The sequence below is a fragment of the Anoplopoma fimbria genome, chromosome 4 (assembly GCF_027596085.1).
Source record: "Anoplopoma fimbria isolate UVic2021 breed Golden Eagle Sablefish chromosome 4, Afim_UVic_2022, whole genome shotgun sequence".
Taxonomy (NCBI): Eukaryota; Metazoa; Chordata; class Actinopteri; order Perciformes; family Anoplopomatidae; genus Anoplopoma; species Anoplopoma fimbria.
Window position 1 is genome coordinate 19271582 of NC_072452.1, and position 13090 is coordinate 19284671.

At 41.0% G+C, this 13090-nt stretch overlaps 1 protein-coding gene across 2 annotated transcripts; it reads right to left on the reverse strand.

Annotated features, from left to right (window-relative positions):
* Positions 1–3133: 3133 nt before the first annotated feature.
* Positions 3134–12211, reverse strand: slc30a9 (solute carrier family 30 member 9). 2 transcript variants are annotated; one of them, XM_054597423.1, is made up of 19 exons: positions 12114–12211; positions 11804–11935; positions 11528–11716; positions 11405–11422; positions 11262–11309; positions 10967–11066; positions 10606–10698; positions 10403–10485; positions 9586–9644; positions 9097–9164; positions 7592–7750; positions 7327–7462; positions 7205–7244; positions 7045–7116; positions 6173–6280; positions 5835–6000; positions 5572–5701; positions 3667–3780; positions 3134–3515 (listed from the first exon to the last, which is right to left on the reverse strand). In XM_054597423.1, the coding sequence occupies exons 2-19, from the start codon at positions 11910–11912 to the stop codon at positions 3471–3473; spliced, it is 1737 nt and encodes a 578-aa protein (XP_054453398.1). In that variant the 5' UTR covers positions 11913–11935; positions 12114–12211; the 3' UTR covers positions 3134–3470. The 2 variants fall into 2 exon arrangements, with proteins under 2 accessions (XP_054453398.1, XP_054453399.1); XM_054597424.1 differs by lacking the exon at positions 11405–11422.
* Positions 12212–13090: the final 879 nt, after the last annotated feature.

Below are 13090 nucleotides of genomic sequence, written 5' to 3' on the forward strand. Positions count from 1 at the left end.
AATGAAAAAAGTGTCTTGTTCAAGGTCGGTACACTCATAGTTCCCAAACAACGACCTTTTTCAGAAGAAAGACAGAGTTTTTGCCTCTCCTGTTAAAAACCTTTGTTATCCTGCTGCAAAATGAACATTTTCATCAAGACGGTTAGAGTCTAAAACAAATCTGGAAATATATACAGAACAGCAGTAGGTTTTTTTCAAAGATTTTCATAGGAATAACCGGGATGCCTAGCTCAGAGTACAGATGGGTTAATCCAGAAGCAGCACAATGCATTGTGACTAATTGGTTCAATAATGTATTGGCTGCAAAGGGATTTAGCTTTGCATTGAATAATTCAACCCAAAGAGAACTCTATGTGCTCCAGTTTTCTTCAACCTTAAAAATGCATTCCAGTTTTTGACGACATGAGCATGACAATCAATACAAATCACTCTTTCGACAACAATCCTCACATGCAATCCTCGCCATTTAGTTGTTGTTGTTTTTTTTTTACAGATGATGTCATTTGTTGGCTGCCATCCAAAGGGTCGGAGAAGGAGAAACGCATCGCCCGAGCAGCCCAGCTCTCTATGCTGTCATAGCCCTGTACAATGCTGCTTGAACATGATTAGACAAGGCAGCACTGTAAAGAGGCTAAAAGCGTAGAGCAGTGTGATGTTCATGATGATGAGGATGATGATGAGGAAGACCTTTGCTGCCATCAAACACTACCTGGCTCCTTCTAGATGCTCCTGCACCTGTGATTGAAACAGCAAGAAAATCGATTATTTAGGAGAAAAAAAAAAAAAAAAAAATAGGAAACAAACAAACAAACAAACGGTGCGTAAAAGCCAAAAAGAAAAAAGGGTTGATGAGTTTTTTCTGCATGGCTAATGGGAGATGATTACATTGCTGCACGAAATCTCATTTCTTTAATTCAATTCCGCACCGAAGAGTAATGGGGGGGTTTTTTTGGGATTTTATAACCGCAGGCTTGTGGTGATGAAGGAGGGAGGAGGAGGAGGAGGAGGAGGTTACATGGATGAAAATCTGAGACCCCAACTGTGCAGGTTTACTGCGCCCCCTTCTGTGGGGCTGCCGGGGACGAACATATTAAGACAGGATGCATCGAATATTATCCCCAAAAAACAGAAACATTTGCTTTAAATCCACCAATGAATGACAGTGAGAGAGACGGTGTGGTGTGCAGGAGGCTGCAGGAGGGCTGGATGTGTTTTGGTGATCTCCAGACAGGCGCGTCTCCAAGCATCTTGGTTTTTTTATATCTAATAATGAGCCAAAATCTTCTTTCTTTTTTTTTTTTTTCTGTTTAATCAACGTGCACAATCGACCCCCTTTTCTTTTCTCTGCGGAGGGGAGACATGAAGAGGAAACAAGATGGGCAGCGGCTCTGGCACAAGTGACTTGGGGATGATATATGATGAGACATGACACCGATACGATACGAGCGCAACACCCAAAAAAAAAATGTTAAAGACAACATTGAATGGTCTTAAAAACCTGCAGTGGCGTTTTGTCCGCATTGTCTCCGCTCTCCGGGCTCCAACACGGATTATTTCAGTCGAGTAGTCGAGTCCGGCCGCGGCGCTGTGCGTAATGTTTTGAACGGTCGGTCAATGCGCAGACTGCTTGGAAATGATGTTTTTATTGACGTCAGCGTGCAGCCTGCTGCCCCCTCCTCCCTCCTCCCTCTCCTCCACACAACTGCACCATCTAATGGACTCGAGTTAACATTCCAGTCAACCATCTGAGCTTTCAACAGGAAACAGGTCTTCAATCTGGAAGAAAGGATGGAGACATATTCCTCTTTATTGTTCCAGGTGCTTTTAGGTGCATCCAGGAGTCCTTCTTTGGGGGTTTATTGTCCTCAGTAAGTGTTGCTCACAGACTTCACATGAAGCAGTTTTGAACATGAAATCAGACCACAAGAACAGAAAAGGAAAAAAAAAAGCAAAAATAATTTAATAAATTATTTCAAATTTATTCCAACTCCTTCAGCAGCGGCAACATTGTTACAACCGACCGGGAACATATTATTACACTATTAACACCTTCAAAAATATATATCTTAACCTCCCAAATAACTCCGCTCCCCACCCCGCCCCCCCAACTCCTCCTGAAGCATTTAACATGTTAAACAGGCAGCAGTGCTCCAGCTGTGGCTGACTAAAGGAAATGTAGAATGTAAAACCAAAAAAAAAGCTCAGTTTGACACTGATTATTCAGCAGAAACACCAAGGAAGAGATAATTCACTTGATCATTTGATCATTTGATACACACACTGTACAGGCTGACATCCTGACTGATTAAAAACCTGTTTTGAGACGGGGCTGGTCCAGTCATTATCATGGACATCTTATTTACACCGGGGGCTTGAAAACCATCCTGTTTTTCATCTTTGGATCAGTACCATCAGTCACCTGCTGATCAGCTGCCAAACCTCACGAGACAAAGGTACTAAATTTGGAGAATATCAAAGTTTGGAGTGTGAAGCTGACAGAGAGAGAAATGTGAAGTGAAAGAGAGGGATGCCACTTTGAATAAAGAGCAACATGTCAAATAAATGGTTAACTAGTACATTTGTTAGTTAGACTTTCAACTGGTCTTCATAATATCGCAGGGATATATTTAACATGACAACACCCTGTTTTCTAATATCTATTTTTTTGCATAAGCTGATTCTGAATAAGTGCAACTGTATTTAACCTTCATTCACTGTTAAACTCCAGCATACAATCAAATGAAAAGTCTTAATAAAACCTTTTAATTTGCTTTTTTTTTTTTACCCTGTCAGTGCAATAAAATCTATTTCTCATAAACTCTTATAAGAGGACCTGCAGCAGCATCGTGCCGTCTTCGGTTCCTCCGTTTTTACAATAAAAGAAGAAAAAAAACATCTAATATTGACTAGCAGTTAAATCTGTTTTGAATATGTAGCTCTCAGGTTTCCTTTGCACTAACGGAGGAAACCTGTCACTGTGGTTCAAGCATCACATTAAAGTAAAGTACACGTCTAGTAAATGATACTGGTCCTGTTTGCTGATTTTGTTGTTGTCATGTTTTCAAAGGAACCCAAACACATTCATGCAGGAATGTGAGTTCAAAACAACCACAAGACCAAACTGTCATATATGTATGTGACCAGAGGTTTATATTTCTCTTACGATTTCAGGCGACTAATGACAGTTCTTAGTCTTCAGCCAGAAACACTCACACTTGAATGTCAAAGTGGATCTCAGCTAACTGAAGTTCAAGCAAATAAGAGAAAGCATGATCTTTGCCCAAACGCTGTCCTCCACTACAGTTGTGGACTATTCTACAGTAAGACTTGATGAGTTGTGCGGAGACTGAGGTTTGTTTTATGGTGGTCAGGATAGGAGGCAGATAGCGGAGGCAGGCTTGGCCATCCCTTCGTCTTTTTTCCTCTTCTTTTTACACTAGGATGTTCCCTCAGCGGAGACCCGTCCGCCATTATAGTATCTCCAAGTCTACATGACGAACCTCCGGGTTACGATGCTGCAGAGGAACAAAACGAGGTTACATACAAGTCTGTCTTTGCTGTTCGGATTAATCCCAGTAAATAAATATAATAATACCATCCTGAAGTAGTAGAAACTGGAGTTTCTAGGTTTGTTGTACAATTAGGACAAGTTTAATGTTCAATAACCTTGAGTTCTTTCTCCAAGCGGTCCACCTCGGCCCCCAGAGTGTCTATGATGTTCTCCCCGTGTTTCAGCATGAAGCTCTCCAGCTCCTCGGGGGTCTTCACCAGCTGGATTTCCTGCAGAAACACAAAAGCACACACACTTAAATAAGTAAGTGAAGATAAAGATAAGCAATGTAGATTAGCATGTTGGATACAGCAGAAGACAAAAATATATCACATATTTTAAGAGTGACAAATTCATGAAATCAAGTTCTGGTTCTTCCAGATTCCTGTTGCAAGAGAAATCTAAATCTTTGGACTTATAAACGTCTGCATGCTGCAAGATCATACGGAGAGTACCTATGTGACCCGCTATAGTAGTACTGTGTATACTGTAAGTAAAACAATGCATGTTTTTAATAAATACTTCTTCAAATGTGTCAGAATGGGAGCAGGGAACCAACAATTAGCAAAAGGAAACTGGAAATCACTGAAGTTTAACCTAAAACGTCCCGTAAATGATCAGTTTCTGTTATTAAAAGTAGCTGTGTTAGCTGCAGTGGAAGGGCTGTAATGTTAAAACGTTTACTTGTGTGATGTGCATCCGAGCTTCCACATTAAACATTTTGTTCACTCTGTAGAAAAAAAAAACTTGAATCGTCCTTTAATGTCTGAAAAATCTTTGACGGTTGTCAACAATAAGCAGATACAGAAGGCTTCATAATGCAGTTCTAAAGACACATTTATTGCCTGCCATACATCACAGTATTGAAAAGTTGAGATCAAGATTTAAAGCAGAAATATTAAAGAAAAGGGATGCTGCTTTAAAGAACTCCCGGGGAAGGGCTGCCCGCACCGAGACCTGTCCATCACCATTGATGATGCCGTGGTGACGCCAACTCGGACTGTGAGGAATCTGGGTGTGACCCTGGACGACCAACTGTCGTTCTCAGCAAACATTGCATCGGTCACACGCTCCTGCAGATTCCTCCTCTACAACATCAGGAGGATTCGCCCCTTCCTCACTGAGGAGACGGCGCAGGTGCTCATCCAGGCTCTGGTCATCTCCCGCCTGGACTACTGCAACTCACTACTTGCTGGAGCCCCGGCGTCGGCCATCAGACCCTGGAGCTCGTCCAGAAAGCTGCAGCACGTCTGGTGTTCAATCGCCCCAAGTTCTCTCACACAACTTCCCTTCTCCGTTCTCTACACTGGCTCCCTGTAAGAGCTCGCATCCAGTTTAAGACTCTGGTGCTAGCCTACAGGGCAGTGAAAGGAACAGCTCCTTCCTATCTCCAGGCCTTGGTCAAGCCCTACACCCCCGCCCGACCACTTCGCTCTGCTGCCTCGGGGCGACTGGTTGCCCGTCGCTCAGAGGTCCCTGCGGGCGATCCACCCGGTCACAGCTTTTTTCTGTCCTGGCCCCTCAGTGGTGGAATGAACTCCCCACTGACGTCAGGACAGCAGAGTCGCTGCCCATCTTTAGGCGCAGGCTGAAAACTCACCTCTTCAAGAAGTACTACCCTGAGCCTTCCTCGTAGCACTTATTGTATTCATATTAGTTGTTGCACTTACTGTATTCGTATCAGTTCACTGCACTTATTGTATTCGTATTCGTTTACTGCACTTATCCTATTCGTAGTAGTTTGTAGCACTTATTATATTCGTATTAGTCTGTTGCAATTATTGTTTTCGTAGTAATTTGCCTCTGCACTATGCTTTTGCTCTGGTTTATGCTTTAAGATGCTTGTTTAAGAAAGGAGATGCACTTATGACTTCTGGTGACTAGTAGTTCTCTTGAATACCTATGTTGAAAACACTTCCTGTAAGTCGCTTTGGATAAAAGCATCTGCTAAATGACTGTAATGTAATGTAATGTAACACATGAAGAAAATATTAATACCAAAAGGAGTGAAAATAACTTACATTGAGGATTTGGTCAATGTCTTGTTTTTCCAGATACGACCGTGTCACCACTCGGCCATCAAAGTCAACCTCAGCCTTGAAGCGCACTTTGCTCATTCCCAGATCAGTGGCCTTCACATCGTGGATGGCCCTGCTCAAAATAAAATAAATATTAACGTAGTCAGACAACAAAACATTGTATTTTGGGGGATTCCCATGAATGATTCTATAACCGGTTCGTGTTTTACAGCCGTGGAAGTGTGCGCGTGTGTTCATTAGCTGACCTCACTGCAGGGTCGTTCTCCAGGAACTCGGTGAGCTTCTGTACACGCTCGGGCTGTATGGAGCGACCCAGCAGAGCCTCCGTGTTAGTGTAGATGAGGAAGGCGGAGACGGAGCCCAGCAATGTGCCCACGCCGAGAGAGCCCAGGCTGTCGTAGTAAGGGTTACCTGGGACGCCACGGGGAGAGAGGGACAAAGGAGGAGAAAAAGAAAGAGTATCTGTTAAACTTTAGGAATCTAGAGCATTGCCAACACTGACAGCAGAGACTTAGCACAATAGAATAGATTGAAACTGAATGACTCCAATAATCCAACAGTGTCTCCATGCCTCTGTGTTTACCTGTGAGTGAGGTGAGCCCCATGCAGCCGGCAGCCATGATGACTCCTAACACAGCGGCAGCGTCCTCCAGCAGCACCACGTTGGTACTGGGGTCGCGACTCTGCATTACTGCACACATTAAAAACAACACAAGACCCCGCTTACACTTTGAGTTTTGGATTTTCCTTCTTTCCTTCACCATAAGCAAATAAACTTGAATGACACAGTCTGTGTGCAATGACAGAAAACAGCTGGTTTCATTCAACTAGAGAGGTAAGACTGCTCCTTATTAAACTGATCCTGGGGCAAGGATCATTCATCCTGATTTTCTAAACAGTAATTTCATTACATTTGTTTATTCTGCGCACAAGACATTTATTGCAAGTCTTTCCTTCCAAGGAGAGTTTCTTCCATTTTTTTTTAACTTGTTTTATTTCAGGGGAGCTTTTCCTGATCCAAAGCAGGGGTCTAAGGACAGAGGGTGTCTAATGTTAAACAGATTGTGAAACGCCTTGAGAAACATTTGTGAAGTTTGGCTATTTACTGGTAGATAAAACCCAATCCAAGATGTGCCTGACCTCACGTTTGCTCAGATCAAAACCTCGAGCAATTCCTCTGGTTACTAGAGAGAGCATACAGTTTATGTGGATTTGAAAACACATTACAATTTAAACTTTGCAACTTTGGAGTCACAGTCTAACACAAAACACGGTCGTATGTGATTTCATCAAATTCACTTAAATCAGAATTAATTTGCCTCACCTTTATCTTAAGGACATGTTACCTGCAGTTTTAGGTAGATACTGTTGTCTGACCTCGACAGATTCATTGTAAAGCCAGGTGCATCATCAATTATTTGTCATTATAATTAATGAAATTTCCGTTGTACATACCATATTCATAAAATGATACTTCATGTAGTTGGGCGCTCCTCTTTATCTCATTGACAGCTACTAGTAACGTGGCTGGGAAAAAATATACAAAGACATGTTTCAGTACAAAAAGCTACGTCATTTTTAAATGTAATCAAAGTTTCATTTTTTATATAACTACCTCCTTCAGACACCAGAGAGCCCGCCAAAATACAGTAAGCCTGTAACACAGAAACGTGACGTGTTGGATCGTTATCCTTTATATATCTGATATTACATAAATGGGTCAAAACAGACACTCACCCATAACAAAGACTCCATGGGCGCTGGGTGCAGCAATCCCATGATGCCATGGTACCAGGAGAGGCCTGCTCCCATCATAAAGATACCCACTCCACTGATGAGGGAGGCGATGTAGCGCATGTTGGTGAAGCCGTACCTGGACAAGACGAAGGGTCTCTATTACAGCTGACGGTCATTTTAACACAACCAGGACTAGTTTTCTCCCTTCAACAACATTTAAGCCACCATAGTTTTGTCGGTGTTATAACGTTACGGTGGTGCTTACGGGTGGCCGGCGTCAGGGTTGCGGACAGACTGGCTGATTCCCAGGGCGAGGAGGGCCTGGTTGCAGGTGTCGGCCAGAGAGTGGATGGCCTCGGAGAACATGCTGGCTGATCCAGTGTAGACCCAAGCCAGGAGCTTGAAGAAGAAATTCAGCCCGTTGCTGAGAAAAAAAAAAAGAAAAAGAAAATTAGATAAAGCACTCAAAAGGCAATAAAATTGTAAATAATAATAACTTTACATTTTAAAGAACCTTTAAAAACAGAGTTTACAAAGTGTTCTGACAGACAAAGCAAATAAATAAAACAATAAGGCGCAAAAAAAGCAAGAAACACTACGGTAAAATTCAAACACTGAGAAAATAGCACAAAAGATGAAACGATGAAACCGATACAATAGGAACAAAGTGAAACATTTTAATGAATAAATAAAGTTTTAAGAAGGGATTTTAAAGAGATGATTTATTATAATCTGTTTAGAATCTAATAGATAATTTAATGGTTTACAGCAGCTCTGACTGAGGTGGTCTACATATTAATCAGGAAGCTGGAAACAAAACCATAGTTAGCTGACTGATAATAGTGTAGGCAAATGAAATTGGCTGGAGATTAAAGTTAAACTGAATAAAAACATACAATTACTTCCATTTTCCCATGCTCAAATATTTTCTGCTTATTGCAAAGTATTTTAACTTTTTCTGTTTTGCTGCTCCTGAAACACAGAATTTACACTTTAATTAGACCTCTCCTCTATTTGGGACATAACTTTTGAATCTCGTGAGTCCAAACTAAGTGAAGTAAAGAATTCATGTGACTGCACGTCCTCTAACACAATCATCCTAATCGAATTGGCTACAGGACATGTGAGACAAGAGCCCATGCAGTTGCCAATTCAGATTTCAAGTCTTTACTAATAAGTGCAAAAAACTCTACAGTGCAGGGTATTTTTTAGAACAAAACATCTCAAATGTAGTACGTATTTTTGTTCATTTTTCCAAATGTTCGCTCAGATATTCACCCGACAAACTGAACGTAGTAACCCTGTTGAGAGCAGACTTATGGTTCATCTCTAATCCATTACCTCCCACTGTTTGTGCTACAGCTTAGTAAAGTCACTGAGTTCAAGACGTCACGCTGTAGTCAGTGTTAGGCAGTATTATAATTTAACAACACCCCAAAAAAACAATAAAATCCATAAAGTTCTTTTCCACATATCAGCCCCCACGTTTATCAAATAAAAAAACTCTAATTTGTAAAACACTAACTGGGTTATCAATTCTTAGAGTGCTACAATTATAAACTAAAGTCTGCTCCATACAGCAGCGGAGACACAATAGACAGATTTCACTTATCAGGTGACAAGAGTGAGGAGAGTTGACCGGCAACAAGGTTTGAGGATTTTGCAATGGGTGAAAATGTCCTCACCATGGCATCCCTCTCAAGTACAGAACAACATCCCAACAAAAACCCATCAGCAGTCAGAAACCAGGCCGAGAGAATCAAAACTTACATGCAAATAGCGACCATGACCACCTTCCCCGGCCCTTGTAGGAAAGTCGCCCTCGGGCCTGATCGGGGCTTCGTGGTACAAAGAGAAAGCAAAGTGAAATTTCACAACTGGCCATTGATTTATCAAATACATGAATGGGAATTTACAGCTCTGTTGATTACATGACAAAATGATACAGTTGATGTTATTGCATGAATACTGTGGGATTACTCTGGAAAAACAAACCAGCAGAGTACAGAATATACAATGAAGCACAAGAGAGGCTGTAGAGCAGTATAGTATAGTCATTCAAAAAACATCACTGTTCACTAAAGAAGGGCACTTCATGAACGACAACAGAAAATGAAACGGACACAAAGACGCAGTGACCTCTGTTACAAAGACAAAGGTCACATTAATACACCACTAATAGCCACATTACTTTCTCTTTCACATATAAAACATGACGCAAAGAATTGATCATCTAATCAAACAAGATGAGAGGCTCACCTTAGTGTTTCCCCAAAAGTCTTTGTATTCCTTCAACAGCTGTTGATTACGAAAAATATCTGGAGTCCAACAAACAAGAGACACAAATAAAAGAAAACGTCAAACAGACCAAATAATTAATAACAGCTGTGAAACAATTTGTACAAATATTCACACATTGACTGAATTGGGCTCAGTTTTAACATTGAAAGAAGGGGGAATCAGTTAGCCTGGTTCTGTTCAAAATGACAAAATCTGCCTACCAGCACCACGATAGCTCAGTCATTATCATGTTATAAAGGAGGTGATGTGTGGGACTATTTTTTGTCAGCAAGCAGTGACTTAACTGAGCTGTTTGTGTAGAAACTACTCAGAGCCAAGAAATAGTCCGGCACCTGACAAAAAATAGTCGCTAGAAAAAGCAGAATGTTTTGTTTAGGATCTAGCAGTGAAGCAACCTGTAATTTTGTAATTGAATGTAACTTAATGAAATGTGTGTCCACTGCAGCTGTATTTTTGGTGTCTTATAAACCCATGAGGGTTGGGCACTATTTGTGCATGACACGACAAATAAAGATATCTATCTATTTATCTGAATGGGAACAAGATATTACATTTGTTTATTAGTGAACTCAGGCTGGCTGTTTCCAGACTTCCTGCTAAGCAGACCGGCTGTTATATAATATGAAAGTGTTATTGATCTTCTCATCAAACTCTGTGGCAGAAAGGGAAAAGACGAATTCCGCAAAATGTTGAACTTTTGCATTGAGACAAAATATTGGGTATTACTGCATGTTCACAAAGATTCACAACCAGCCAGGGAAAAATAAAAACTTACTCTCTTGGTACTCTCTCTCCACTTCTTTCCTGAGATTTCTCTCTCGGGCTAGAGCCTCTTGGCTTCCCCAAACCTCCAGCGCTCTAATTGTCACAGAGATAAAAAAATAAATAAAAATCAACAGTCAGTGATTTGATAATTTGTTGGAAGACATATAGAGTTGTATTGTTAATATCTCGAAAGCTAAAGGGTGTATAACTAACTTGGCCTCCACGTCTGACCGCAGAAAGACAGTGAACGCCTCTGTGTCGTCGTGGGGGCTGCGTCTTCTGATCTTTCGAAGATTTTCCAGATCACTGTGAACACATAATGGGAAGGGGGAAAGAAAAAGATTCGGGAAGACCTGAGTTAAACAGTGTTAGGCAGTCTTATATCATTTCATTAACACAGCATGTTTACTTATTAACTCAAAGGAATGTATCTCAGATCTCAGCTAGCCCTGAACATGTCTACAAAGAACAGAGGAGCATTCAGTAATAATTCAGCCTCGCCATGGAGACATGCAGTTTAGTGTTGCATATATCAAATAAATGAAACACAGTCAGTGTGGGGATCAGGAGTTACCTTGGTTTGAGGCAGAACTCGTTCATGGCTCTGACTGCTGTGATAAAGTTGTTCTGAGTGTACTTGGCTCCATATTCCCTTTTCTTCAGGACTGCCCGAACTGCATGTTACAACAGAAGGAAACTATGACACAGGGTTTTCATCCATACATTCACTAGTCCTCATTCTTATGCAGGACACAAATCACATCCACATTCTGAAGATGCTAAACATACAAAGTGAATCGAGAGTAAGGCAACGAGTCTTGCATAAAGAATCTGATTCACGTGAGGCATGCACAAATATTGTTCAGTACCTTTCACTTGGATTGTCTCAGCTTTTGTCAGCCCCTGAGATAATGGACCTACGAGAGCAAACATTTAAATGGAATCAAAGATGTAAACTGAGAAAGAAATGACAGGGAGGGAATATTGAATTGTCCTACACATCTCAACTTACCAGCAACATTTCCCGGTGCTGAGGGTGTGAAGGCGTGCAATAACGACAGTTTTAACAGTTAGAACAAGGACAAATCGTGAATACGAATGTACAACGACTACTGCAGTATTTCTGAAACATCACCTGCTGTAGCTGGGGTGGCTTTTGCTGCAGCAGACAGGACGTTTTCTGCTGATGGAGCATCACCAGGTGCTGGTTTTGGGGGACCATCATCACTGCTGCCAGAGGTAGAGTAGTACTGCACTTTACCCAGCAGCCCTGAAGAGGCAACACGGCAGTCTGGAAGGCTGAACCACAAGCCATTCACGCCTCCTGTGCAACAACACAAAGCATGACAACATGTGTTAAGTCTTCTACTGCACAGTCAGCCATGGTGGGATGAGTTACACCAGTCCTCACCGGTGCACAGCTGGGGGAGCCTGGGAGACCTCTGGGAGAAGGGAGCCCTGCCCTGCAAGGAGACCCTGAAGAAGACGTGCCATGGTCTGTGGGCCAGGCCGGGGAACATCCTCTCTGACGTGCAGGAACTCTCTGCACAAATGTCACACAGTCACTGTTGTGTTAGCATGTTAGCTTAGCGCAAATCAGACAGATTAAGGCAAAGACACAGCAACATTCAATGCACGCGTCACGTCAGCGTGGCTATAAGCGACGTGACCGAGCAGCGCGTTCATGTAGAGAGGAGGTGGGTTTTTAAAACAGCCATTACCTTTTTATTGTGAAGTTTGTTCTGCATAATCTGGATCCATTTTGAGAATCTATGGTCAACCTGACTGTAACGCCGCTGTGGACGTGACCTGTGACGCAGCGGTGACGTCGACGACTTCGTTCTCGCGAGAGTGTGGTTTTATTTTAGTGACGTCGTCTAGTATCGCGATATTCTGTAAAAACAAACAAGGTCATTTATTTTTTTCAGTTCTGTTTTTGACACTGTCATCAAACTAAATTATATTCTGTTCATAAAAAACTGTTCAAAGTTAATTGGATTTTAAATAATTTAAAAAAATATTTGGTTAAAGTACCCAGTGATTGTTAAGTCAGGTAAAACAGGCAATACCATAATATATATATATATATACAGTACCAGTCAAAAGTTTGGACACACCTTCTCATTCAATGGTTTTTCTTTATTTTTATTTTTATTTTTATTCTTTTCTACATTGTAGATTAATATTGAAGACATCCAAACTATGAAGGAACACATATGGAATTATGTGGTAAACAAACAAATGCTCAACAAACCAGAATATGTTTTATATTTTAGATTCTTCAAAGTAGTTGAATGAGAAGGTGTGTCCAAACTTTTGACTGGTACTGTATATGTATATATACAACACTGTAAATCTTATTGTTGTAATAGTACTTAAGTGTTGTCAGCAAAATCCACAATAAGTACCAAAAGTAAAAATACTCATCCTTATGCAGCAGAATGGACTCTGTCAGGGTAGTATTATATCTATCAAATATTATTGATTTATTAACATCTAAACATACATTTATTCTTGTGTAAATGGTTGACATGGAGTACATTTGAATTACTTTACATCGTGCTAGGAAGTTTAATCTTAGTTATATGTTTATATTATGTGTTTTGAATGTGGAAATCATAAACTGTTAAGCATCTAATAACTTTGGTTGTCAAAGAAATGTAGTAAAAAATACAATCATCTTTTTATCTGTATACGA

Coding starts and splice junctions, on each gene's coding strand:
- slc30a9 (XM_054597423.1), bottom strand. CDS start 11,912: ATGTTCCCCGGCCTGGCCCACAGACCATGGCACGTCTTCTTCAGGGTC. Junction 11,717..11,803: donor GCTCCCCCAGCTGTGCACCG/GTGAGGACTGGT, acceptor GTTGTTGCACAG/GAGGCGTGAATGGCTTGTGG. Junction 3,516..3,666: donor GCTTGGAGAAAGAACTCAAG/GTTATTGAACAT, acceptor GTTCCTCTGCAG/CATCGTAACCCGGAGGTTCG.